The sequence below is a fragment of the Penicillium samsonianum genome, assembly GCF_028829775.1.
Source record: "Penicillium samsonianum strain IBT 33392 chromosome Unknown utg000004l_segment0_segment0, whole genome shotgun sequence".
In the NCBI taxonomy this organism is placed as follows: Eukaryota; Fungi; Ascomycota; class Eurotiomycetes; order Eurotiales; family Aspergillaceae; genus Penicillium; species Penicillium samsonianum.
The window spans coordinates 4,094,882-4,120,460 of record NW_026643262.1 but is presented as its reverse complement, the minus strand read 5'-3'; the positions used below and the strand labels follow the sequence as shown (position 1 = coordinate 4,120,460).

General features: G+C 48.4%; 11 protein-coding genes across 11 annotated transcripts; 4 read left to right on the top strand and 7 right to left on the bottom strand.

Moving 5' to 3' along the window:
• Positions 1 to 911: 911 nt before the first annotated feature.
• N7471_008503 (putative amino acid transporter) lies at positions 912 to 2,621 on the top strand (the record flags this gene model as incomplete). Its single annotated transcript, XM_057281222.1, has 1 exon — positions 912 to 2,621. One exon carries the CDS (start codon positions 912 to 914, stop codon positions 2,619 to 2,621), a length of 1,710 nt encoding a protein of 569 aa, XP_057135482.1.
• Positions 2,622 to 2,990: 369 nt separating this feature from the next.
• On the bottom strand, positions 2,991 to 3,815 carry N7471_008502 (putative FAD monooxygenase; the record flags this gene model as incomplete). Its single annotated transcript, XM_057281221.1, is given in 3 exon segments — positions 2,991 to 3,144; positions 3,162 to 3,302; positions 3,430 to 3,815. The coding sequence occupies 3 exon segments, from the start codon at positions 3,813 to 3,815 to the stop codon at positions 2,991 to 2,993; spliced, it is 681 nt and encodes a 226-aa protein (XP_057135481.1).
• A 749-nt stretch (positions 3,816 to 4,564) lies between these two features.
• On the bottom strand, positions 4,565 to 5,977 carry N7471_008501 (DUF3433 domain-containing protein; the record flags this gene model as incomplete). Its single annotated transcript, XM_057281220.1, has 2 exons — positions 4,565 to 5,349; positions 5,383 to 5,977. The coding sequence occupies 2 exons, from the start codon at positions 5,975 to 5,977 to the stop codon at positions 4,565 to 4,567; spliced, it is 1,380 nt and encodes a 459-aa protein (XP_057135480.1).
• Positions 5,978 to 5,998: 21 nt separating this feature from the next.
• Positions 5,999 to 8,005, bottom strand: N7471_008500 (DUF3433 domain-containing protein; the record flags this gene model as incomplete). The annotated part of the gene is made up of 1 exon (XM_057281219.1): positions 5,999 to 8,005. The coding sequence occupies one exon, from the start codon at positions 8,003 to 8,005 to the stop codon at positions 5,999 to 6,001; it is 2,007 nt and encodes a 668-aa protein (XP_057135479.1).
• Positions 8,006 to 8,848: 843 nt separating this feature from the next.
• On the top strand, positions 8,849 to 10,041 carry N7471_008499 (gamma-glutamylcyclotransferase; the record flags this gene model as incomplete). The annotated part of the gene is made up of 6 exons (XM_057281218.1): positions 8,849 to 8,943; positions 9,014 to 9,045; positions 9,150 to 9,199; positions 9,284 to 9,288; positions 9,371 to 9,455; positions 9,508 to 10,041. The coding sequence occupies 6 exons, from the start codon at positions 8,849 to 8,851 to the stop codon at positions 10,039 to 10,041; spliced, it is 801 nt and encodes a 266-aa protein (XP_057135478.1).
• A 397-nt stretch (positions 10,042 to 10,438) lies between these two features.
• On the bottom strand, positions 10,439 to 12,479 carry N7471_008498 (RNA recognition motif domain-containing protein). Its single transcript, XM_057281217.1, has 7 exons — positions 12,140 to 12,479; positions 11,841 to 12,002; positions 11,695 to 11,767; positions 11,522 to 11,628; positions 11,185 to 11,459; positions 11,095 to 11,130; positions 10,439 to 11,046 (listed from the first exon to the last, which is right to left on the bottom strand). Exons 2-7 carry the CDS (start codon positions 11,858 to 11,860, stop codon positions 10,997 to 10,999), a joined length of 561 nt encoding a protein of 186 aa, XP_057135477.1. The 5' UTR covers positions 11,861 to 12,002; positions 12,140 to 12,479; the 3' UTR covers positions 10,439 to 10,996.
• An 870-nt stretch (positions 12,480 to 13,349) lies between these two features.
• Positions 13,350 to 15,431, top strand: N7471_008497 (uncharacterized protein; the record flags this gene model as incomplete). The annotated part of the gene is made up of 3 exons (XM_057281216.1): positions 13,350 to 13,359; positions 13,407 to 13,789; positions 13,839 to 15,431. The coding sequence occupies 3 exons, from the start codon at positions 13,350 to 13,352 to the stop codon at positions 15,429 to 15,431; spliced, it is 1,986 nt and encodes a 661-aa protein (XP_057135476.1).
• Positions 15,432 to 16,225: 794 nt separating this feature from the next.
• N7471_008496 (uncharacterized protein) lies at positions 16,226 to 16,674 on the bottom strand (the record flags this gene model as incomplete). Its single annotated transcript, XM_057281215.1, has 2 exons — positions 16,226 to 16,329; positions 16,401 to 16,674. The coding sequence occupies 2 exons, from the start codon at positions 16,672 to 16,674 to the stop codon at positions 16,226 to 16,228; spliced, it is 378 nt and encodes a 125-aa protein (XP_057135475.1).
• Positions 16,675 to 16,930: 256 nt separating this feature from the next.
• On the top strand, positions 16,931 to 18,658 carry N7471_008495 (translation initiation factor eIF2 subunit beta). The gene is made up of 4 exons (XM_057281214.1): positions 16,931 to 17,052; positions 17,271 to 17,379; positions 17,462 to 17,951; positions 18,018 to 18,658. The coding sequence occupies exons 1-4, from the start codon at positions 17,041 to 17,043 to the stop codon at positions 18,313 to 18,315; spliced, it is 909 nt and encodes a 302-aa protein (XP_057135474.1). The 5' UTR covers positions 16,931 to 17,040; the 3' UTR covers positions 18,316 to 18,658.
• A 218-nt stretch (positions 18,659 to 18,876) lies between these two features.
• On the bottom strand, positions 18,877 to 20,480 carry N7471_008494 (AIM24 family protein; the record flags this gene model as incomplete). The annotated part of the gene is made up of 5 exons (XM_057281213.1): positions 18,877 to 19,017; positions 19,109 to 19,391; positions 19,455 to 19,804; positions 19,904 to 20,317; positions 20,438 to 20,480. The coding sequence occupies 4 exons, from the start codon at positions 20,478 to 20,480 to the stop codon at positions 19,173 to 19,175; spliced, it is 1,026 nt and encodes a 341-aa protein (XP_057135473.1). The 3' UTR covers positions 18,877 to 19,017; positions 19,109 to 19,172.
• Positions 20,481 to 21,295: 815 nt separating this feature from the next.
• N7471_008493 (ankyrin repeat domain-containing protein) lies at positions 21,296 to 24,849 on the bottom strand (the record flags this gene model as incomplete). The annotated part of the gene is made up of 3 exons (XM_057281212.1): positions 21,296 to 24,126; positions 24,179 to 24,695; positions 24,760 to 24,849. 3 exons carry the CDS (start codon positions 24,847 to 24,849, stop codon positions 21,296 to 21,298), a joined length of 3,438 nt encoding a protein of 1,145 aa, XP_057135472.1.
• Between the last annotated feature and the right edge of the window lie 730 nt (positions 24,850 to 25,579).

Genomic DNA, 25,579 nt, shown 5'->3' with positions numbered 1-25,579 from the left:
TCGAGCACGAGTCTCAACCTTGGGAATGCCGACAAGTCACTGACTGCAGGGTCAACAGCACGCGGATGGTCTGGGACATATCTCTCAGTTTTCGATCGAGCGGAAAATGGGAATTCAAGGTATTTGATTCAATTGGAGCAGCGATGATGAGGAAAGGCACCTTGTAGGTAGCCTAGGTATATATTTCGCTCGACTGTTTCTGGTAACCTTGGAACCTTTTGGGATTACCAAAACTAGACACCCACGTAGAAACCATGGAAAGTTGCCACGCCCTCTACGTAGATTTTGTTGAGCCCGACAGTATAGGCTATACAGCTTTAGCACACGGTTTGCATAGGAGGTTTTACCTACTTCTGCTTGGGCGAGGCCGTGATGGCCCATGAACTTAGGTGAACTAGTAGAACCTGTATTTCCATGATACAATAACCGGTAAAATGGGAGAACTATGTATGCGTGCAAAATTGATGGTACGAACAATGCGCTGTTCGCGCGAAAACAAGATCCAAACATTACCCCGGGACGAGGGCTAGAAACGGGGGCTAAACGTGGCGTAAGGAAACAAAGAAACAGGAAAGTCATATGTGTCGATATGTTTGGATTTTTTGGGGTGTATAAAACCCATAGCCTGACCCTGAACCCCCCAGATGTTTAAAATATTTTGAGGGCTGGGCTGGGGTTGGTTCGGTTCGGGCCTTGGGCGTGATGGGGTCTGCGAAAGTCTAGAATGGCTCGTCCACTTCGCTAGTGGCTGATATAAGCATGACGTCATGTCGCAACAACTTGGCTGTTGTGGCCCAGCACTTCCCAGTACTTTCCACATGCGCAGCTTGGTACTCACATCCCTTTCCTACAGATAGAGGGGCGCTGAGCGGCACTGTATCAGCTCGACCTTCCGCGGCTGTTGGGACACGATGGCGGATACTCAAAACAAAGAAGACCTCGACAACCAAGCAGAAGTCATTTCCCGGCATCTGCATCCCCGATTTACCGGAGCGCCTGACGCCATCATCGAACAGGATGATGATGGGCGTGGTGGAAAAAGTTCAGGCCACGATGAGAACCAACAGTCCTCTCTCAAATTGCAAGGCGGCGATATACATCGCGACATCTATCGTATCGAAGCCCGCTCGAAACGGGCCGGATTGAATCAGCGCGCGGCAACTTTCTCGTACTCTCCCAGACTGGAAGCGGACTCTGACCCCGATACCACGATACGCAATGAGCCAGGAGCCTTTCGCCGGCAATATGTGTGGCGCTCGAAGCGTGGCTTCAACCACATATCTACACCCAAGAGTTTCGTGGACTTTCTACAACTATACGGCAAATTCGCCGGTGAAGACTTAGCTGAGTCGGAAGATGAGACAGATGCTGAAAGTGCTGGGGCACCGTTTGATGACGCAGAGGCGGAAAGGAGACCATTGCTTGCCCGTCGTGAGACCTCTCGAGGGGACGCGTCAGACGTGAAAACTTTCTTTACACTCCTCAAGGCCTTCATAGGAACAGGCATCATATTTCTTCCCAAGGCGTTCAGCAATGGTGGTATACTCTTCTCATCTATTGCGCTCATAACGGTCTCAATCATGACAACCGCCTCTTTCCATTTGCTGCTACAATGTCAGAGACGGTATGGCGGCGGCTATGGCGATCTTGGAGAATCTATTTCCAGCACGCATCTTCGTTCCCTTATTCGCATTTCCATTACTGCGTCGCAGCTTGGATTTGTGTGTGCCGGCATTGCTTTTACTGCGGACAACCTGCTTTCGTTTGTGGAGGGCATAGCGACCGACTTTATCCGCACACCGTCGTCGATTTCTTTTATCGTTGCCCTCCAGTTGGTGGTCCTCGTGCCTCTCGCCTTCATTCGCAAGATCTCCCGTCTCGGAATGGTAGCATTACTTGCAGATGTCTTCATCTTCATCGCCATTGGGTACATATATTACTGCGATCTTTCGAAAATCTCTCACCATGGCTTAGAGCCCACGGTCAGGCTGTTTAACACCGACAAATTTATCCTCATGATCGGGTCGTCTGTATTCTTGTTCGAGGGTATAGGACTGGTTCTTCCTATCCAATCTTCGATGTCACACCCAGACCATTTCGGTCGCATCCTCAACACTGTCATGGCTCTTATCACTTTCCTTTTCGCTTCCGTCGGAGCTCTCTCATACGGGGCGTTCGGCAGCCAGACGAAGATTAATATAATCAGCAATTTTCCGCAATCGGATCTGTTCGTCAATTTTGTTCGGTTATCCTTCTCGCTAGCCGTTCTTGCGGGCACCCCAGTGCAGCTTTTTCCTGCCGTGCGGATTCTGGAAGGAAGGCTATTCGGCCGCAAATCTGGTCAGCGATTCCCCCTTATAAAGTGGAAGAAGAATATGCTCAGAACCGGCATCGTCGTCCTTTGTGGCTTGATTGCAGCACTAGGCACCACCGCATTGGATAAATTCGTTGCCTTGGTGGGATCCGTTTTATGTGTTCCTTTGATATTTGTCTATCCGGCGTATTTACATTGGAAAGGCATCGCCAATACTAGGTGGGCAAAAGGAGGAGATATAGTGATCATTTTCATGGGGGTCATCTGCATGATTTATACCACTATCGTGACTGTGTCTTCCTCATGATGTATGATGACTTTATCCGCTCGTGTCCGACGAAAATAAAAGCTAAAACCCTTTAGTTAAATTGAAGTCAATTACTGCAACATTTACTACTGCCCTCAACAAGTAGTAAAGGTGGCTGCCGCTAAAGATTGGAGCTAAATGAAGAAAAAACTCTTCCTCCTTTTGGGACAGCATAGTATGCTAGTCCTGGCAAATGAAAAAGCATGCGAGTCCGCCAGCGTCGCGTTTTTGTTTCATATATAAGGACGCTGCATACAGTCACAACATTCGGCCAGGTGGTGGACTCTCTGCTGGTTGCTGCGGTAAAGTTAACCCCTAGTGTCTGCTGGGTATCACCGCCCTAGATCATCTGTCGATCCATTCTTCTCTCTAACCATGCATTCCAAAGATGACTGAGAAATAGTTTGCCAAGCCAGCCGTGTCCTCCATACTGCCTATCCATGCGATATGCTGATCTGGCCGACATAGTACCAAAGATCCTGGACCGCCTTCATCAATGCCGTATCCTGTATAAGCTTGGTTTCTGTAATCAGCGAATACCTTACAGTAGTCCCACCCCATGGTGTTATCAAATGGACGGAAAATCTCTGGAAGATCCAGCAGATTGACCGCGCTCCTGGGGTTTGACTGTATGAGGAGCAACTCAACAAGAGGACAGTGCCCTTCCTAATCCCGTATAAACTGAAAATAAATTTGGTGTAATCTTTTGCTGACACTGTGAGCAAAGCAAGCCAAAATTTTCATCTTTTCCGGTTGGCGCAAGTCACCCGGAAATACCAGAAGTCTCCACGATCCGTCACTCATAAACCTTTCGGCTATGTGTATAGCTATTCCATCGCATTGATAGACAATAGAGACATATTGCAAACGCATGCCTAGTTGGACGTTCTTTGCAAGGTTTAAATCACAGTGTTTTCTTTCTTGGGCAGTCAAGATGCTATGTTCATATACCACGTCGACACCAGCCATAAAACCAGCATACTGCTCGCGAACTTCGTAAATCCCACTCGAGGTATCTTTCTGTTGTTTCTCGTATGCTTGAACAAGACGAGAATCCAGATTCATCAGCTGCTTGGCGACTGAACGCCGTTCGGCTTCATATGTTTCCAGTATATCAGGATCGGCGCCATTGGTAAGGAGTGCTCCAATTTTCAATTTTCCATATGAGGTTGTATGAGTCTTGGATAGACACATTCAAACCCTGTCCCCCTTTGGGGGAATGGGTGTGCGCAGCATCCCCAGTGAGAAATACACTGTGAGACAACAAGTAGCTTACTTGTACCTTATGGAAATTTCTACTTGCCGCTCATGAGGTCTGTAAGTTTTGGCAAGACGTCGGCCTATCTTAACTCCGTGTCAACATAAAGATCATTTAAGTGCTGATACAAACTTACTGTATAATTAGACGACCAATCACAATACTGATATGTCAATTTATACGGCTTCATTAGCTTCTCGGCCGTCTCTACCATTGGCCGAGGAGTGTAAGTGTGGTGTTGCGAGCTTTCTCCTTTCAAGTCATCTTGGATCTGAATGTCGGTAAGCTGAAGGGCGTTAACTTCTGGATGCATCCAAACAAATTGTCCCAAGTTCTTTCTGTTCGCGAAGGGTGTCTGCTATCATGGGGTCTGCTATCATGATATAGGTTGAGTTCCATAGTGTGTCAACATCGTAGCCGACTTGCTTGCCTGGTGACACTTCTTTCCATCTTTGGCGGCGCTGCAGGCTGCGGGCAATCCACAGAATCAGCAGCTGGATCTTCATGATTGCTCCTTTCGTGCTTTGAGTAGAGGTGAATGTTGGCTGCTTTGCGTGGCCATTTCATCCAGTATAGTCTTTGCCTCTCAAGGTGAGCCGGCCCTCGGGGATGCCAAAGCAAGCTAGATCAGGGATATGACTTTGTGATTGATTGATTGATTGATTGATATCTGCTCTCACAAACGTCACGGCTGCTTGCCTTCATTCGGATCACCCACGGCGGTCTCGTATCGAGCGAGGATATTTGAGTCTGAAAGAATACTCGCGACGCCGGCAATGCTGGACGGGCTCTTTGGCAAGACGTGATCCGTGTTCATGAGAATGGAACCGATGATACCTAGCACGAGGATAGAAGCGAGAAGGGCTTCAAGAACGCGTGTTGACGCTGCGTCTTGCATTAGACGCAGTCGGTTCGGCACCGTGATGTTACCGGGCAGAGAGGCATGGTCCAGCGTGCTGTATGCGGCACTGCGAGAGTGGTTGTTAAATACCTGTGCTTTGAGAATCCTATCCTGGCGGTTGATTGCCTTGATGACCGTATCGCTGAAGTTTGGGTTCAAGACACTTTCCGCTGTGATCGCATCTTTTCCCATAATCAGCGCTGTGAAGAATTTATCCAGGTTTGGGTGCTTTTCTGTAGCATCTGTGGCGCTGAAATTGTTCCAACTGATCCACGGGACATCAACATCCGGGGCTGATCTCGCAGATGACTCGTCAGGGACTGGGGGATGGTCATCGGTGATGTCAAAGCCAGGCAGCTGGAATCGTGTGAGGGTGTCGACTGTTTCAGCAGCTTCAATACAAGTCATAGCACTTATATTTGCGGAATCGTTCTGGATGTTTCCCCAGATATACAAGGTTGCGGGTTTGGCACTGTAGCTGTTGCCTTTGCCGTATGGGAGCATGCTTGATTGGCCGAAAAGGCCTTGAGATCCGAGAAAAACCGGTGAAGAAGTCGAAGAAGTCGATCCTATGTCTTAGTCTGCCAGAGAACAGGGCATACTGGGTGCGAGAACCTGGAGTTGGTAGATTGACTCCTTGCCATACCTGACCTTGGTGGAATTCCACTGCAGTTGACTGCCCGTTTGGAAATAACAGGCGGGAGCGGCTCTCAAGGCAGGCATCCGGATGTTTACGAACAGATTATCTGTCTCATTGCTGCACAAGGGGATGTCCATGGAAAGCTCGGGGAATGCAAGCTCATCGTAGGTCCAGCGGGGAAAAGTCAAATTTTTCTGAAGAATTTCTTTGGCAACCATGCTGGAGGTTTGATCAGCGTTTGCTGAATTGCCTTTGTAAAAAATCGTTTCTTGGGTGAAATTTATACTAATTTGGAGGGGGACCTCGATTGCAGAGTACAAGCCGCTCGTGACGATGACCATGAACGAGGTGATCAAGGCAGCTAATGTAGTAGCTAGAACAGCAAAGTGTTTTGCACAGATTGAACGGATGATGTTGGTGATACCAAGTGAATCTAGATAATTCATCGTCATGGATTCCTCGAATAGCGCACCGGTACGCCGTTTCAACTGTGCGTAGGGTGCGAGGCTTCGGGTGTTGAAGTCCATCATCCCGAACAAAAGAACAATGCTAACCATGACTAGCGAGGGAATGATAGTTCACAGGTAATGGTGATATTCATTGAAGACGTTTCCCAGTCCATCGTTCTTCTGCGAGACATGCAATGCAATCTCCAAGGCCGCAATAAGTAAAGCGACTGCGGTGAAGATGGCACCACGAGCAATAAGACCGGGAAATGGTGCCCATGCCGGGGTGTGGCTTTCTTGGTTGTCGACGTTTTTTTTGATATCATCTCTTTCTGTTTTGATCAAAAAGCCTTCGGGCGTAAATTGTGAATAGTAGCGCCGTTCTTTCAGACTATCATAAAGCACATCTGATGGAGCCACACCGGTCCCGCGAAGTGATCGACGAATTTCGTTGCTCTTTGCCATGATTGCGGCAACAGATGAAATGGAAGTCGGGTTCCAAGGTGCGATAGGCGTGCGTGGCCCCAGAAAGAGCATGGAAACCGCTAGCAGGATCCCTAGTATCAGACAAACCTCCATCACGCGAAGAGAGAGCTGTGTCATGACAATTCGATTTTCATTTTCAATAGCCTGGCCGATGGTTGATGACCGATTTTTCTGTGTCAACCCCTTGTTCATAAACTGGGCAGCCATTGCGCGATAATAGGAAGAAGCCGCATTATCAAGTGCGCCATTTTCAAAGAGCTTGTCGATATTGCCAGTGATTCCAGCAAGCCACGCGCCGAGTTGCAAGGCAACATCGACACCTGTGTTATTCTGAGATAGATCATCGTTGGTATGGAACGGGTTCTGATTTTGATTTGGTCTCACGAATGAGGCGTCGGAGGAAAAATCCGAAAGGAAAGTCTTAGCAATATCCCATGCGGTCAAGTTCGGCAAAGTAGAGCTTTCGGATCCGATTCTTTTCAGGCTAACAGACGAAGAGAATTGGCTGGTATTCGTTTCAGCTTGCAGTTTTACAAGCGAGTATGTCGGATTGCAGATCAGCTGAACTGAGCGATTGAGTATTACCTCTGTCGTTGCGTCGGTTCCGGTTAACGTGGAAGTGTTCCGAATCTCCTTGGCCAGACCAATCTCGGCCAAAGTGAGCACGATGCGCATACCGTCCTCGGCACTTGAACCATCACATTGACCAGAAGTGAACCTCGCGATGTAGGGGGTTACGCCATCCAGCGCTGCATCCAGGGCCAGGTTGGAAATTGTGCACGATGGAGTTATCAGTTTAACCCCCTTAGATTCCTGGGCGCTTGGATGGTGGCCGTGACCAGCTACATTCGTTACATCCCACTTCATTGTGTCGATGCTTGCAGTTTCACAGCCTAAGTCTGCCATCATACCATCCACAGGTGCAGTGATAATGGCATTTGGAGCAAGGCTTGGGGCGGAATATTGTTGGAAAGCCAGGTTTGCATTGGTACCGTTGGGATGGGTGCCATTCTCGAACAGGACGCGATTGAGGATATCGATTGCTTGGGCAATGGGAGCATCGAAAGTGACGTCCTTTGCGCTGAAATCATATGAGAATTGAATTGGGACGGACTTTCGATGTACTTGAACCGTTTGCAATGAAAAGACAGCGGTTGAGAAAACGACCAAGAGACGCAAAAGCATAGAGCACGTAACCCCAGCCGCCACGTCAAAGTGCTTGTTTCTGATGGCTTTGACCATTGAAGCCAGCTGCATCTCGGATACATAGTCCAAGAGGATGGACTGCTTGGCCTCTCCGGGCTTCTCAGCCATGGACTTCCATGGCGCTCGTTGATTCACTTGGAATTCAACACGCGACCAAAAGGTAGCGATGACAGTGAAGGTGGCAGCGGGTCCGTAAGTCCATAGGTAGTGGCGGCTTTCGACTGAAGAGGCAATTTCATGATGAGCTTGGGAGACATGGTTGAGTGCTTCGAGAGCAGCTATGACCCCACAGAATGTGATCACGAATACGATCAACACTCGTCGTCGAAGGGAGGAAGGCCGCCGTCCAGATATCTCGTGTTCAATCTGTCGCGATTGAGATGAGAGATCCCCGTGTTTGCAGCTCAAATTAAGCGTCTTGCTCAGAGAAGGAATTGTGATCGACATGTTTTTTTTCATCAAGAGAGGACGATATAGGGGATTCCAAAGTTTGTACATCAAGGAGTCTCAGTGACAGGAGAGCCATTGGCTTATGTAGTACAAAGCTTCCAGAGCCCATACCAGGCCACCGGTACGAGGACTTGGAAGTCTCATTCTCAAACTCATTGGCCCCCAGGGGTGTTTGGAGGCCGATGAACACATGCTATGATACATCAAAGAGCACGGCTGGCAGGCTGAGTGGCAACAAGCAGCTCTCGAGGGCCGTCGACTTGGTATTAAGCTGCATTTGCACCTTGTCACTTGTCCCACAAGAATATGCACTTGTATTCTTCATTTCTGCCATGTTTTGCTTGGACTTGGCCCTTCCGTTGAAAGGAGGTTCGATTGAGACATTTTTCAAGACAGGAGCCAACGTCTCACATGAATAGGATCCCGCAGTAATGGATGCACAGATATTTGATTTGCTCTATGTATAGACCATCTCAGCACTTTTTTATCTCACATGCTCTGAAATCGTTGGCAACAGATGCCTCATCCATGCCACAGATGGCGGGATAACCAAGAACAAACACTGCAAACAAAATCAGTGTAGATCAATTTTGGGCCACTTCGACATTTAGAATGTCCATACAATTGTGATCATTTCTAATTTATAACAGCATCCCATCTTTAACAAAGAATTCGAATCCCTAGTTTTCTTCTTTGAAGTTGACTCGCTATTCTCCCACAGAATCAGCCCTGAAGCTATCCCGAGGTCACCGGAGCGAATTATTAATCCGTCCCCTCCCCGGAAAGTTGAAGAGTGCAGCCAATAAACTCATTGGAGACATTTGGATTGATATATTTGATATGGCTGCCATTGCACAAGGACATCAGGTCCATCCAGACGGTCGGACGTGGAAGAGTCATTTTCCCAAAGGTGATCTCTGGGTATTTGGATATGGGTGAGTTAACTGATTGTTCCGAAACAGTGTCACTGAGCCGTTGAATATTGAATACTGATTATCTTTATAGGAGTTTGATCTGGAAACCTCCTCCACATTATGGTACGCGAGACTGCGATATGAAAGTGCTCAATGACAGCACTAAAACAAGACCTCATATTGGTCGATTCTGATCAGAGAACCAATCAACTAACTATATCATCCAGACCAGCGCGTACCGGGCTATATTAGTGGATATGTGCGGCGGTTTTGGCAGGTGCGTAAACCCTTTACTCGAGGAAAGAGCTTTGTATATACCCACATTCGGACTAACATTGTGGTTATTGTTCATGAATTACAGGCTAGGTATGTTGTTGACTGTGTGCAATATGCAGACACAACCACTCAAACCTAATACGAATCACAAATCACTAACATGCTCCCAAAGTACCGATCACCGCGGTACCCCCGAGCAACCGGGCCGAGTAGTCACCGTAATTGAGCGAACCTTCTGGGAGACCCTGGATGACCCGGTATGCTCTATATCCGCCCTACTTCACACAGCCATATTGACATATCCTTTAGCTCGCCCACCTGGAATCCGAAGCATCCTCCACAGGCAAAGTCTGGGGCGCAGCATACCACATCCCAGCATCCCACGCCGAAGAAGTCCACGACTACCTCGACGAGCGGGAGATCGACGGGTACAGCGCGCACTACACGCCATTCCACCCGACAGTGGATTTCGAAGGAGCCGCCAGCTCGTCCGTGTCCTCTCCAATCATCTGCATGCTCTACGTCGGCCAGCCGACTAACCCGCAATTCCTGCGTGACGCAGCTCATCGCGAACCGCAGCATGTGGCGCAGGTTATCAGTGCTGGGCATGGATTGAGTGGGAAGGGGTCTGAGTATTTGTTCTTGTTGGAGAAGGCTCTTGAGGGTCTTGGGCTTGGAACTGCGGATGTTCATGTTACCGATTTGGTTAAGAGGGTTAAGGCTATTGAGGCCGAGGGACTTGCAGAGGCTGAGGAGGAGGAGGCTGAACGTAAGGTTATTAGGTCTCTGGAGGGGGAGGCCGAAGAGGCTGATCGTGAGAATGGCCGTGTGACGATTGAATGAGGTGTATGGGTAGAGGCTCTGTTGATGACTTTGATGTCTTTTTATTGGCACATAGTATATGTTACATATTTACCTGGTAGAATATATAGATGGCGAAAGAAGCGATTGAACAGATTGTAGGTTCTCTTTCCTTCGAGGGATAGTGGGGAAAGCTATCAATATCCTCTATGGATGATGAATTGAACAACTAAAATAAGCCTACATAAACTTTTTACGATCTTGCAAGTTATATATGCTTTGGCAATAGAAAATACACTGTCTTCACACTGTAACCATGGTCTTGTCCGATCTTGTTATAGAGTACTTTTCAGGTATTTCTCGGTTTACTATTCCTATTTCTAGCCTGGGCGGGATTGTCTACAAAGCAAGGATGCCCAACGGGAACTGTCTCGCATAAATATGATCGTCGCCCAAAATGATAGAACATTAAATAGAAGTGGCGGGCGATGCCTGATTTTGTCGCCTGGGAAAAACCTCGTGGTCGTGGTACATAGTTTGGTTCGTCACCCGTAATCCTTGCTGGCCCCGGAGCCCCGGGGATAGATTCAGATTATGCTTAAATATCCATCAAATCATTGGTCTCCTCCGTGTGCCCTGTTATAGGAAGGATATGCCGTGAAACGCAAACAGGCATTGCAGATATGAAACCACATGGGTCATTCTGCCAAAGAGAGAAAAAAAGGCCTCAAAAGGTCGAAACGCAACCGTATAAAAGTTCAAATCTGCATCAAATGAAACCCAAGATTGAGCCGGAAACCCATATTCCCTTCCTAGCAAGTCAAGCGCGAAGAAAAATAACAAGCCCCCGTTACAGAATCCAATAATCAGGGTAGCACCCTGATGTTCCCAATCCATCTTCCACCATATTCCAGCCGTCGTAGATCGTCACTTCTTTTAGAAGGAATTGCCGAAGAAGAAAGGCGCATAGAGAGGAACTGAAAAGACACTCAATCATCTAATGGTGACCGTCTTGAGGACCCTGCTCGTGGTTGTTCCCGCGCCAGCCTTTGGATGTTAGTTCATTATCGCCATCGAAATAACACAATAACTCACCTCCGCCACCGCCATAGCCGGTATTTGGGCCACCACCTATATAATTTATTAGCAAAAACAACAAGAAACGTCTAAATATAAATAACTAACCATAACCGCCGGGACCACCTGCGCCGTAGCCGGCGGGACCGCTAGGGGTATAGTTGTTGTTGTAACCACGGTTGTAGCCCCCACCGTATCCACCAGCAGCGGCAGCGCCGTTATTGTACCCGCCATTGTTGTAGCCGCCAGCATAGCCACCACCTGCACCACCCTGGTAACTGGATTGGGGCTGGGAATTGTATCCACCACGGCCCTGGAAGCCACCTTCGGGGCGTTGGGGGCGGTCAAACGCCTTGTCAACGCGAATGACCCGTCCGTCGAATCTGAACAACGTATGAGATTTCTCTTGGACTCAAGTAAGATGAATGTGAGGTTGAATGATTACTCTTGGTTGTTCATGGCGCCCAGAGCAGCATCCGCTTCGGCGTCAGTAGCAAAGCGAACAAAGCCGAAGCCGCGGCTACGTAAAGTCGCACGGTCCTTCACGACAATCTGTAGCCAGTAGAGTCAGGAGAAGCTCAAGAAACATGGAGTGTACTTTAGTCAAGGCAGACTGACGGCTTCTTGGATCTCGCCAAATTGCTGGAAACCTTCGCGCAAGGTGTCATCGCTAGTATGCCAAGAAAGGCCGCTAAATTCCATCGCAGCAACGGTTAGACTGGCTCCTACCAGCACAAATTTGTTCGTAGATAGAAAATACACACTGAACAAAGAGCTTGGACATCGTTCTAAAGCTGGGAGACAGACAACGACCAAGCTGGCTTGATCCGAGGACGAGAAGATGAGGGTTGGAGGAAGGAGATGATCAAAAAGAAAAGAAGGATAAAAATCGGAATCCGTCCGGGTTGTGAGACGACAGGGAGATCCTAGTGGTTAAGAGGCGAGTCAGCATCCAGTCCCGTGTAACAATCACACTGCGTTAGGGCTTCCACATTGCCGGGAATTTCCCACTGGTCGGACGCCAACGGCAAGTCCACAACGAGCAATCTCCATTAATGCTTACTGTGTCTTTGTCTGGGAGCTTGACCAGAGTGAGAAAGGTCCGGGCTTAATCTCAAGGGTATTCCGAGGTGGGGGAGGGGGGTTGCTGCAAAGATAAACACCCCAAAGCCAGTCCCATGGCCCTAAACCTTGAGCTGATTCAATTGCGGGTCGTCGGGCTTTCAGCAATCAATCAGATGGTATCCGAGGCTCCGTTTGGATTGGCGGCACTAAGGGCAACGGCTGATGTACCTTTGTTTGCCCCTCACTTGGATGAAAATGGGGGATTTTGCGTTGGGTTTCATAGGGCTGGATTGGCACCTGGGTCCTATTGTGAATCCGTGTACTCCATACAGAGTACAAAGTATGTCCATACTTATTGTCCACGAGGACCCCGATATAATTACATTCATGGAAGCAACGCTATCTCGGGTGGAGTCTCCACGGGTGGACTGTGGATTTTTGTTACGGAGTACCTAGATTCCCCGTACCTCACAGGTCCATGCATGATTGGTTGTATGCGTGTTTATGCATTGTGGATTTTTCTCCTCATTCGGTCGGGAATTGACTGCTAAAAGTTGAGGAGAGTCTAGCAATGCAGACTTGAGATCGGCATTTGACTACCGTCATGGGTCTAGCCTCTCAGGTCTGGCCATCGTCAGCCCCAAAACTGGTTTTGCGCGTGCGTGCATCCGGGCGAGAGGCAGTGCTCCGTAGGCCCACATGCGGCTTGGGCCGTGGGCCGTGTGCTCCGTATGCCGGGAAATGGCGACGATCGGCACTGGGATTGCGTCTATGCAATGTTAACATCCCTCTCCAGTAGGTTGATGGAAAAGCAGGTATGGGAGAATAGCACCAAAAGCCTCTGACCAGAAGAACTTCATAGATGAATCGACTCAAGAAACCATTCCCATGTAGGAGTCGAGAGAGAGTGTGTGTGTGAGAGGGAGAGAGTATCAACAGAGCAAACATTAGGAATTTACGGAAAGATGAAGAAACAATGAAAAGACAAGATCGGCGGGACGAAGTTGGGATGGTCGCGCTTTCTTCGGCGGTCATTGAATTTGTGCGCTTTCAGGTCACCTTACTCTGTCCAGTTGCCCTTCAAGTCTACTTCATTTCTGCAGATACGTCCCAGTTCTCAGTTCTAGGAAATTTCTTGATGGAGAGCAATAATCCAATTTACCAGTGGCTTTCCACTGTGGAGGACCAGGAACAAAGTTGCCATCAAGATGGAGGCATGTTGTTGTTGCAAGAACTATGAAGATTCGGCGCTAACAGAGCTTTAGCTGAGAACCAGGAACAAGTGAAAGACACGGCTCTTGCAACGAGCATACCACGAATCCGCATCCCACTTGAGACATCTGATAACGTGGGTGGGAATGGACATGCAGCTAGCAGGAAAAGGGATTCAGGTCACTTCAAGGAAACGAAAGCACCGTCCACTCACGAGACCATACAAGGAAATGAAAGTCATAAGAGATCTCGGCACAGTTACGAGATAAGGCCCAGACACAAGACCCGCGAGGATCGCTATGAGTACAAAGGCCCATCATCGGCTGTCGAGACCCAGTCGCAGTCTCGCAAAGGAAGAGCCAAGAAATCTCGGGGCAGGAGGCACACCATGAATGATGACTTCCACGCTATCAATGTTACAGGAAACAGATTGACAGTAAGTACATTTCTTCAAAGTCTCGCTGCATGTCACTTACACCAGGTAGCTGCGCAACAACACGAACCTGGGTATATTCAGCAAGGGACGTTCTTCTTCTATACCCAATCACCATGGAAAGATCCCGTCAACCGCTCTTGCAAGACCTGCACCAAGCACCAAGTCTCATAAGTATGTTGCAGAATCCGATCTTGCCTTTTGTCAGATTAAATTTCTGTCCCGGGGGAATAATCTCAGCCCGTATCCCATGTCGACCGCCAGAGACACTCTGGATGGACAGGATGAGAGAGAGTACCATCCACAAGCGCCACAGTTCGATGATTCGACACATGGCTCCAAGCTCGGTATGTCTCACTCAAACAACAAGTTGCTTGACGTGGAGCGCCAACTTGACGCCCCAGTCACGCCGCTGTTCACACCTGAAGAGGCGCCCGTCGACACTTCCCCAGTTTCCAGCCACTCTCGGAGTGCTTCCCCCATTCCCCACAATAAAAGAAGAAAGATATCGAAGCATTCATCATCTATTCCATACACTTGGATTGAAGCTGAGGTCGACAACACGGAACAAAGCGATTCTCTGGAACAACACCTGCTGAACCTCCTGCATGTCGGATTATATCCCCAAGCGCTTTGCTCTGAGATCACAAATTCTGTCTTGGCAAGACGGTATTGGAGTCTCGCTGAATTATGGGTACTGTTGGAGGAGAGAAAGGCATCATGGTCAAATGAAGCCGGCAACAAAAAGCGAGCTTCACCCGAAGCCAACATGGGGCAGCTAGCTGCAGCCGAAGCCGCTCCACAGGATGTTCCCGAGATAACTGCACCAGACCATTTGGATATTGTCAATGTTCGTACTGTGCAAGACGAAATGTCCAAACAATTCCCGGATTCGAACGTCGCCTGTGAAACGGCTTGCAGTGTGAACAACGATCTACCCCAACAAGCTTCGGTCGTCGAGCAACAACAAGACGGGCCACGTCAAGCTTCAGATAAACCGGGCTGTCTAAATATCCAGGCTGCCAGGACATCAAACAGCCAAGATCGTTTCATGAACGCCTTGAATGAAGATCAGTGTGAGCCTTTCCCCCAGGAACCGGCAGAAGATGAAGTCCTTTTTCCTACATCCGTACCCGAGGTCAAACAACCGCATATGTCTGACATCGAGTTTTATGAGCTGGGTCGAGTCGAAGATGATGATGATGATGTGTTCTATCGCACGCTGGATGCTGCTTACTGCGCCATCGTGCGCCCTGAAGTTGCGGCAGAAGTTGCAACAAACCTACAGCAGTTACTTGAATCTCCCGAATTAAATGGCACTGAACTTCCGAATACTCCAGAGTCGACTGGTATTCGAGATCCCGATCCTACCCGACAGGTAGAGGCGGGAGAGCCAGAGCTTTTGGCAACGGTATCCCAAGATGTCATACAAGACTGGTGTGATGAAAGGCCACCTGAGCCTTCTTCTCATCAAAACTTACCCACGAGTCATTCGAATGATCCATGCCTTGACCAGAACGATGATTTTCCATGGCTGACTACTGGATACGGCCAGTCACAACTCCGCGCGTCAACTGGAACCGATGCGCAACAGAGCCAGCCTCCGGGATTATCTGACTTCTGGCGACAGAACAAACTCTATTGATCTTCATCGTCAACATGATTATTAAATTGGACAGTTGAAAGTGTCAATAGCAAGCTTGATCACATTTGCATCAATCATCAACCATATCAAAACAAAGTATCGCCAGCTTCATGTACATACCCAGCTAGGTTAAACTCAACTGTCAATAGAGATTGTGAGCACATTGAAATTCAAGATAGTGTGCATGAGGGCAACCTCCCCTTCGAACTCGTATGATTAGGCCAGAGCCTGTAATAATGACTGGGCTAATTCAGCCCGAGATTAACCCGCACATTTTATCTAAATCAAGCCTCTCAACATTTCAGCCACCAAAGAAAACCTGTAAATCAGTAAAGTTTAGACGGCACACTGTTGCGCTAATTTATCGATCTTGATGAGGGCTGATGAATTCATTGGGTATATAACAGTCTTGGACAGGGAAATTAAACACATCATCAGATGGCTCAAATCCAAATGCTTGGCTCTATTCAAGCTATGGAGTTGACCTATCCATATATGCCGCCGTTGGACGAAGAACAATTGTGAACCACGGGGGATCGAAGGCCAGGGAAAACAAGACTGGGTTCGGTTCCGGGTCCCCGTGCAAAGCCAGATACAGCCAGCGCAAGAATTATACGGAGTTTGAATTCGATGGGGCAATCTTGTAGCATTTTTGGTCGTGGATATGTTGCGGAGTCCACGAAAAATAAGTCGGGTCGGTCTTGTATAGGGATTCGAACGCTGAGAAGTGGGGATCGATGGCGATAAAAATGACATACAGCAAGTGCTTACAAGGCGATTGGGACTATAATCTATCATAGAGTCGCAGCCGCCTCGATCGCACCCGCTGCCTTGAATGCGGCCGGGTTCCGCATCACAATCTCAACGGGGTATTTCCACTGCATGAATCGCGTCCAACCTAAAAAGCCAGCCAATTAGCGAGTTATCCTTCCAAATAGCAAGATCGTGAAGCTTGTTGCTGTCACATACTCCAATATGCGCATCGTCGCCCTAGGTATTTCCCAATGAAGGGTACCAGGACCATACTCAGAAGTAGCTCCAGTTGTTCAATGCTCTCCTGCCATTCTGCCTCAGCATCGGAGGAATATTCGGACAAGGTATCGAGGTCGGAGTCGTTTGTAGATTCTGAAGGGAGGGAGGCGATCTCATCGTCGGACTCGGAGTATGAGTTCTGTTGGGAGGGAACCATGTATGCGGACATCGAGAACGAGGGATTCGAGCTTTCTGGAGAAGGGAAAGACATGATGGAAATTGTTGTAAAGAGAGGTGGGGGTGAGTAAATGAGGGGAATGTTGATCAAGCAGCGGCCTGCCTACTGCGGTTATACGTAAATGTGAGAGCAACCTCTGGACTGTTTGCTTTCCAAGGTTGATCGACCGGCACTGCCAAGCTCCGTAATCAAACACGTGACTGTGTAATCTGGTGACTCAGTTGAAGGGTCACGTGCCCGTACCGCGATAACAGAATCGCCTTCAGGTCTGGCGATATCAGATTCCAGCGACAATTTTGCCCTTTTACCCTCTTGCTATAGCTCGTCGAATTCACAACAACCTCAGCTTCTCTCCAACAAATTGTGGTGGAGCGAATAGCATCTCTGAAGCCTCAAAACATGGCAGACGCTGTACGTCACACCCTTGTCTTTTTACCGACCCTCCCACATTTTCTTTGAGTCTGCACAATATCGACCCCTCGGCCGCCAACCAAAGTGATCCAAGAACACACATTGTTGAGCCTAGGGTTAAGGACTGGTACTTTTTATTGAAAAGCCAGGCTATACGATTTCTTCTACTATTTCTCTTTTTTCTCAGAACTAACACCGCTTTTTGCCGCTCCGCTCAGGAAATCGAAACTAAACAGCGCAAGTCGGTCGCATTCAGCGAAGGATCCGTCATCATGGATACCAATGGCCAAGTCACAGACGCCCCTCCGGCTGAGAATTCCACAGGCGGTATGCAATAGCTCTCCGATCCCAACCTTAGTCCCCCGGTCGCCTTTGCCTCAGCCCCACTAACGATGTCTTGAATATACAGAGAAGGAAGTCGACGAGGTCACCGAGATGTTCAAGGGTCTCTCAAAAAAGAAGAAGCCCTCCAAGAAGTCTAAGACCACCGAAGCCGGCGATGACGAAGAAGCCCCCGCCGCCGCCGATGGCGAATTCGATCCCTCCGCGCTGAAGAAAAAGAAGGGCAAGGGCAAGTCTAAGAAGGTCGACCCCAACGACTTTGATGCCAAGCTCGCTGAGGCTGGTATTGCTGAGGAGGCTGGCGAGGATCAGCCCGAGGAGCTGCCTGAGGGCGACCTCGAGGCCGGCACCGGTATCTGGGCACACGACGCCACACAAGCCATCCCCTACTCGCTCCTCGTCTCCCGCTTCTTCTCCCTCATCGAGAGCCACCACCCCGACCTTCTGTCCAGCGGCGCCAAGTCTTACAAGATCCCCCCGCCCCAGTGCCTGCGTGAGGGTAACCGTCGTACCATTTTCGCCAACATCGCCGATATTTGCAAGCGCATGAAGCGAAGGTTCGTTATGCTCCTTTCCCAGTTATTCGTTAAGGTCTCCTTTCTAACTGTCTTTTTTTTCATTAGCGAGGAACACTGCACCCAATTCCTGTTCGCCGAACTCGGTACGTCAGGCAGTGTCGACGGTAGCCGTCGCCTGGTCATCAAGGGAAGATTCCAACAAAAGGGTATCGAATCGGTTCTGCGTCGCTATATTGTTGAGTACGTCACATGCAAGACGTGCCGCAGCCCCGACACCGAGCTCAACAAGGGAGAGAACCGTCTGTATTTCGTTACTTGCAACTCCTGCGGATCCCGTCGTTCCGTCGCCGCCATCAAGACCGGTTTCCGTTCCCAGATCGGCCGCAGAAAGCGTGTGGGCTAAGCGGATGGAGCTGTGCTGGCAATTTGCGAAGGAAGGGCTTGTTTTTATCGCTTCCTTATGGCGTGTCACTTACTAGAGCTTTTGCCGGGTGGAAACGAGGCACTGTTGCTTTGCTTTCTACCCGGGGCTTGAGATGAGGAAACGATTTGAAGAATAAAAAGTAGTTTCGCATGAAATGGACTGATATCACTATATCTTACCTTCAAGGCTGTATGATCTTGCGTCTAGGTGAACGTTTGGGATTGTGGTAGAATCACCCGCCACTCTTGAAGTTTATTCTGCCTACGTGTCTAATCTGCTCTTCAGTAGCTACTAATTAGCAAGCACCTGACTATTTGTAGAAGTCTCCGGCTCAGAGGGGTGTAAGCCCTGGTCTCCAACCTAGTTGAACAGACGTGAAAATCTTCCATCGTAGGTACATGCCGGTTTCTCAATCTCAGATAAAATCGTTTCACATATCGGTTCTGGGCCTATCATCAGTCAACTCTACGGCTACCCAGAAGGGTCACAAAGGGATATCGAATACTTCTTTATCGAACTTCTCATAAAGTAACAGCAACGCAGGGTTGTAAGTATGTAGTATGCCAGACTTATTTCAGAATTGACGGTAACGCTGCGAAAATACACAATAGTTCCACATGATTGTACTGAAATACTAGAGCATCCGCCTCTGAACATAGAAAATTGGTATAAAACGGAGACCTGCTCGCGATTGGGCTGGTGCCTGATGCATCGAATGAGTATAAAACAAAAACACATGATGACAAGTTGGGGAGATAACTTCGTTTCTTACGAAAGTATAGTCGACGAATAGATTTCGCAGAACGCTTTGTTCTGGTCGAATGAGCGCGCTAGAATTAACCACTTGCGGTGCTCATCTTCATCTGAGCAGCAAAGGCATTCAAGTTTCTGGTCTGTAGATAGACAGTACCAGGGCCCTTAAATTTGCAGGCAAGACCCTCGCCCGAGCTAATGCCGGAGATTATACCGCCAGAGGCCACACGCTCCATCTTGTACTTGCAGTTCCAAGCCACGAGGTGCCCATTGTCGACGAAGTATGTCTCATCTTCGCGAAGCTTTGCAGGGAAGGTGTGTTAGATGAAGCCCTCTTTTTCAAATAACGGGCATGATAGACTTACATCTTTCCGAATGATTGCACCAAAGCTCTGGATCCAAAGTATGCCACTTCCTGTTATGTGGTAGATGAAAAATCCCTCACCGGAGAAAACACCCTTCGATAAACTTTGGGCCTGGTACTTATGCTCGATGCCAGCAGTATGTCCAAGGAAGGCGTCACGTCCGATTTTCCATTCCTCTGGTTCGTCCATGTGGATGGTCATGATATCTCCCAATATTGAAGGTGCCAGCAGGAGCTCGCCGGGACCGGTGTAGTGGGACATAGTCATGCTGCCTCCAATGACGAATTTCTTCAACGAAAATGAGACGCTTCCTCTCAATGTCATCGTTGGAGACATTCCAATCATTGCACCTACGAATCAAGTTAGCTCCACGGAAATACACATTTTTTGAACTCAGCTAGCAATCAAAACATATCCGTGTACAAGGATTGTTGGAGTGGATGACTTACCAGGTCTGATAGTCAAAGGACAACCCATTGCCAGTTGCACCGTCAAAACCGAGTTGGTATCTCGGTGGCTGATCCTATAACTCCCACCGTTGAAGACCCCAGTATCATCCTGGTCGTGTCCCCTTGCTCCAGTGAATTCTCCATATGCCGGTGCGCCCCCGGGCACTTTTTCCATTCCAATAACACGATTTTGCTCGAAAGCAGCTATATTATGCTGAGCAATTGGATCCTGAGGCGGGCTCACTGACTTCGGGGGAGCTGCATATCCCCCACTCGAAGGGGTGTGTCGATGGGGCTGGGGGCTCTCTGCCGGTGGAGTGGCCGAACTATATGCTCCATTTGGAGGCTGCCTTGGAGGAGGTGGATATTGGTGGGTGGGAGCCACAGCCGGTGAGATCTGAGATTGTGGAAATGCTAAAATATTCAGTACTAGGACAGCAAAGACACAATAATTGGAATTAATTACAGGTTATATGGGCCGGAGCTAGACAGTTGGTTAGTATACGGATTTCTGGGGTTTGTAAAGGCACATACCGGTCATGGGTGGTGGAGGGTAGTAGAATGGATCTTGAGACATTTTGGTGATTTCGGCGGTTTTGGTGTACAATTTGGTATCTGATCATCAAGGTGTGTTTATTTTCTTATAAAAGTACTTTTGAGTCAGGATCCGAGTGTTCACGGGCAGATTGAAGATACTGGGGAAGAGATCAGACTCACTGTGGGGTAGAATATCGTCAAGCAAAAACTTGCAGCTTTTCCCGTATTATTTTGGGTCAATGGGGGAATCAAAAGTTATCCCAATGGCCTAGCTTGTTGTACGGGTAATAATGCGTGAAATATAATCAAACCAGGCTCCGCGGGGTCTTTTCTTTTAAAGGGGAACTAGCTTCCCCTCACCAAGAGCTCAAACTATTCTTAGAGAGGAATTCTGTCCTAAAGATTAGGCGTGTGATGAGGCTTGCAGCTCACAGTCAATCAGTCTCGAGTCACACATGATTACTGTGAATATGTGCTACTGATCTTCCCCACCGGGCGCTAAAAAGAGGTTGCATGTGCGGAAGTTGATAGGCCTGTCCTATGCAGCATTTTGTCGGGGATAGCTCATTCGTCGGAATACCATATGTAATATGCCAGAAAGTGAGGTACCAAGAGCGAAAGAAACCTTGCCCAGGGCTGGGCAAATATGAGGGGCTGATCGACACTTTGCATCAGCAGACTCGATGCCGAGTACAGAGTGTGAAGGCGTTCGCAATTGCCAAACGTTCGACTTGGAAACCTTTAAAGGAACAACATGGACAAGGTTTATGTGAAAACGAGGCTGAATTTTTGCTGTTGCATACAAGTTCCCGCATTTTATGAGTCTCAGGTGGTTGAGTGGGACAATGTTGTATCTCATGGCTCTTCGGCACCCCCTTCTTCTGATACCTGGCATAAAAAGGATATTGCCTCAGTATAACCAAATTGTCTAGCATGATCCAAAGCCATTGATCCACTATTATCACGCAAATCAAACCTAGCTCCGTTATCCATGAGCAACTGGAACATCGGGATCGGATTCCTTGCATGGATGGACAGCATGATTGCAGTTTTGCCGTATTGACCTCGAGCATTGACATTCGCTCCTTCTTTAATGAGCAATTCAGCCATCTGAACCTGGTCATTCATGGCGGCTGATAGGAGCGGTGTTGATTGGTCATACCCGATTGGGTCAATTTCCGCGCCATGGGATAATAACAGCCGGACAGTATCAGGATGATTATTCTTGGCTGCCCAATGTAGGGGACTGTGACCCATCTGGTCTGGAATCTCAATGTTTGCTCCATACTGTAGAAGCAATGCGGCAATGTCATCATAGCCTTCATGAGCAGCAATTCCAAGTGAACTGATCTTCAACTGTTGCATGTTACCGTTTGGGTCAGCTCCATTTTGCAGTAGCAGTCGACTTCCCTCGAGATCATGGGTAAAAGCCAGATCAGTTAAAGCTGAACGATTGTCTGGATCTATTGTCTCAATATCCGCGCCCTGTCGGCGAAGTATGTCAAGGGCTCGTTCAGACCTAGCCCTTGCTGCAAGACTGTAGCCCATCCGAACAAGGATGGGAAGGTCTTCATAAAGCTCCACCCATCGCAACAAAAGGAAATGTAACAAAGCATGGAAGTTGTTCCGGATTATCCATTCAAAGCCTATTGTTTCGTCCTCGCCGTATCCTTCGCGCTCAATGTTATCGAGATTATGCAACGTGAGCCAATCTCTCAGAGCGTGAACCCCCTTTTGGATTGCGTCTGGGTCTTGGTTCTGATCGTGTGATCCTTGCAGATCCTCAGGCACGTTGAGCGATCTCAAAATGGATTGGCAGGATGTCATGCCTGGAACATTGGTGGAAATGTTCCACGCAATCCACCCAAGCTGGCGCGAGAACGAGTTCCACCATTCGATACGATCCTGGGATACTGACCGGTGTAAGGGCGGGACATTTTTGTGGGCTTGAAGGAATTCATCTCTGAGGTCGGATGTGAGAAGCGCACATGTCTGTTCGAGTCCTTCTTTACGGACATGTTTGTTTGTGTTCAAAAACGCCCGGCGGCAAAGGAACCCTAGTTCATAGACTGATCGCTCAAACTCGGAACCCTCTGACCGCTGGCAGATCCAACGAAGAAGCGTAAAAGCATTTTTCCAATCACCTTTCGCAATAAGCCGCTCCCTGCGCGCTCTGACCTTGGCTGAGTCTGCCGCGAGATCTGGTAAGAGACGCCGATACCTGAGGACGGGAACAATGCATAGCAATGCATCCTCTCTTGAACCCAATTTGTTGTTCTCAAAGCAACGTATGAGATCATCAATGCGGGTACTGGATGCTAAAAATGAATCCTGCAATTCAGGAATAACATCAACATCCCCACCGAGGTCACGCAAGTTGATGAACACTTCCTTGAGGAATTGAATGTAGATATCCTGGGCTACCATGGCCTCGAGATCATTATCTGTCCTGACAGCCAAGACTTTCCCATCGTAGGAAACGTCCTTGGGCTCGAAACTGAATAGGCGTGATGAATTATCATATCCTGCAGATGGTACTAGTCTCGCTTCCGTTTGCCTGAAGATCCATTTGTGAAAGTAGAGGAATGTCTCTTCTCTACTTGCCTCGTCTTCACTCAATCCAATGAGGCGGCAAAGCGTTGAGTTCCGCCAGTTTTCATCTGACTTGTACAGTGACCAAGTCCACAAGCCGAGAATCGCTTCTAGCTCGCTGGAATCCAGTTTCCACCGCAGAGCATCGCCGCATCGCATGAGACCAATTGAATATGTTCCAGGGGCTTGAGTGACAGAGCCTGGGGAGGCTTCCTTGCACTTAACTCCAAGTCGGAACTCGAAGGTCTTTCCGAGGTCAACTCCCCAACTAGACATTAAATCCATGGTCGACTCGATCGTTTGTGTGAGGTTATACGCCATTTGGCGAATAGGCATTCCGTTCCAGTCAACGTCCAGACTATGTCTTGAACTAGTCGTAAGCTTCGCAAGCTGGGTCCTAGTTCGAATTAACTGTTTGGCCAAAGGAGTTCCAAGATGTGGCGTGAATCTCGGTGAAGGCATATTTGCTGGCCGATCAGGAATCGAGGCGAGTTCAAAAGCCTCTACTTTCTCGAGGTAAAATGCAAAACAATCCATCTCTTGCTGCTTGTGAGACGTGAGTTCCCGGTCGTCTTTCATCTTATTTTCGTCCGGCGCCATTCTTTCTGTACGCAGGCAGGTACGTATAATAGACATTAAGAATGTTGATCCCAGCTGGGCTAGGATGACAGATGCATGAAGGCCCCTCAGTCCGATGAACTGAAAGATGAATCCCATAATTGTCGATGCGAGGGTAGAGTAAATTTCCAAATATTTCCTGTCAAATCTTCGATCTCTGACCGATTTGATATAACGAAGTTTCTTAGTCATTGAAGACTTGGGGCCTTCATTGACAGCCAAGAAAGCATTGAAGACCTGGTCACCCACATTCTGATTACCAGGCTGCAACCAGTATATCTTGCTTGGCTTTTCTGCTTTGAGATAGAACTCCTTTGAGGAACGCTCCATGATGAACGCGCAGAAGAACATTCCAAGAAACAGAAGGGTTGTCCCAATGAGATAGAGTGGGAATGCATATGGGGCGACAGCTTTGTCGTCTTTCTGGAAATGCTGGGGATACACAAACACCGTAAGTGTAGCGTACATAATAGTGCCTTGGTGGGATCGTGAGTATCATTTCGAGCTCAAAGAAGGAAAAGTACTGACCACTCTGCAATACAACACCAAGTATTGCAGCACAATGAAACCAAAATTGATCTCTCCTCTTGATTCCCTTGTTCAATGACAGATTAGGAATGTCCAGTTCAGGCAGTTCAGTGGGAGAAACTTTGCCATTGCAAGACCAAGCCTTTTCTTCAAGGGCATCTTTCAAAGTGCCAATCTTCGTCTCCTTTTCTCCTGTCTTATGGTCCACATCCTCCCAAGCAACTATCTCCACGATCTTAGGCCGGCCAAAGACTCGTGTAATACCGCCATCGTTAAAGAGCTCCGCAGTGGATTCCGAGACGCAAGGAAGCAGTTCGCTTTCGGCTTCGGCGGGACCTTCTTGTGCTCGTCCGACGAATGCCCTGAGGGAAGAACTTCCGCAGATTCTGATCACCGATACAACGGCAGTCAAGACCCCCAGCGGCGAAAGGGCGAAGATAACATTATCGAGAATGCTGACGGACTCGGAGAGAAATTGTTTCGTGAGTCGTTCGCCGAACAAGGTGATTAAAGGAGCCTTTGATCAACATATCAGCATGACCACTGGTAGCATCATTCAGACACTATAAATATAAACATACCAAGTCCGTAGCAAGATTATTCGTGAAATCATCCCAATTATCAGCCTTTACAAGAGGAAACAAAGATATAAAAAACAGTATAGAAAGCATCACAGCATCATAAATCACTAACACGTCAATTCATAATAAAACATAGGCCATACAACAGAACTAACAGAACATCCTCCAACAACCGCCCAAACCGCGCTCTATTAAGAGAACACCCCTCGATCATCCATGCGCCATCGATGGCATCTTTTGCCGATCTCCACTCGATTCAGAACCAAGTACAGAGCCCCCATGCTCGCGAAGCGCCTCCCTGTGGCAATAATAGAACGCCAACTAATGATATCAAGAACACTATGATCATGGCTTTAATCTTGTCGGGGTATGAAACGCACTAGGCTACCTAGTGCTGGCGTATAAGCGCTGCGCTGGCGAAAGTCTCCGTTGTCACTGCACTAGTTGCGGCCCGCATCGCGCTATAACACGGACTGCGGGTCTAGATGGGGGCTATCCTTTGACCGGCGCGTAACTTATCCTTGATGCATGGGTGGCTTAGAGGCAGTTAATATATATAAAATGACTGTTATCCGAGGGGGGGAAAGAAGGATGTTAGTGGCGTGGAACGGCTGGTTTGTTGGGCTATCGTCGAGTTGTTTTTTTGGCATTTCGCTTGTTAATTTGGGGCTCTGGGATGCAGGGTTGATCGAAGCTGGGCGAAAACGAAGAGACAGACTAATCTAGGATCAGGATTATGCGCTCTCTCCTGCACTAGGGCTGGGGGTGTGGAACATGTGTGAAATCAATGACTCGCGGTTGAAAAGAAAATGATGGTCAA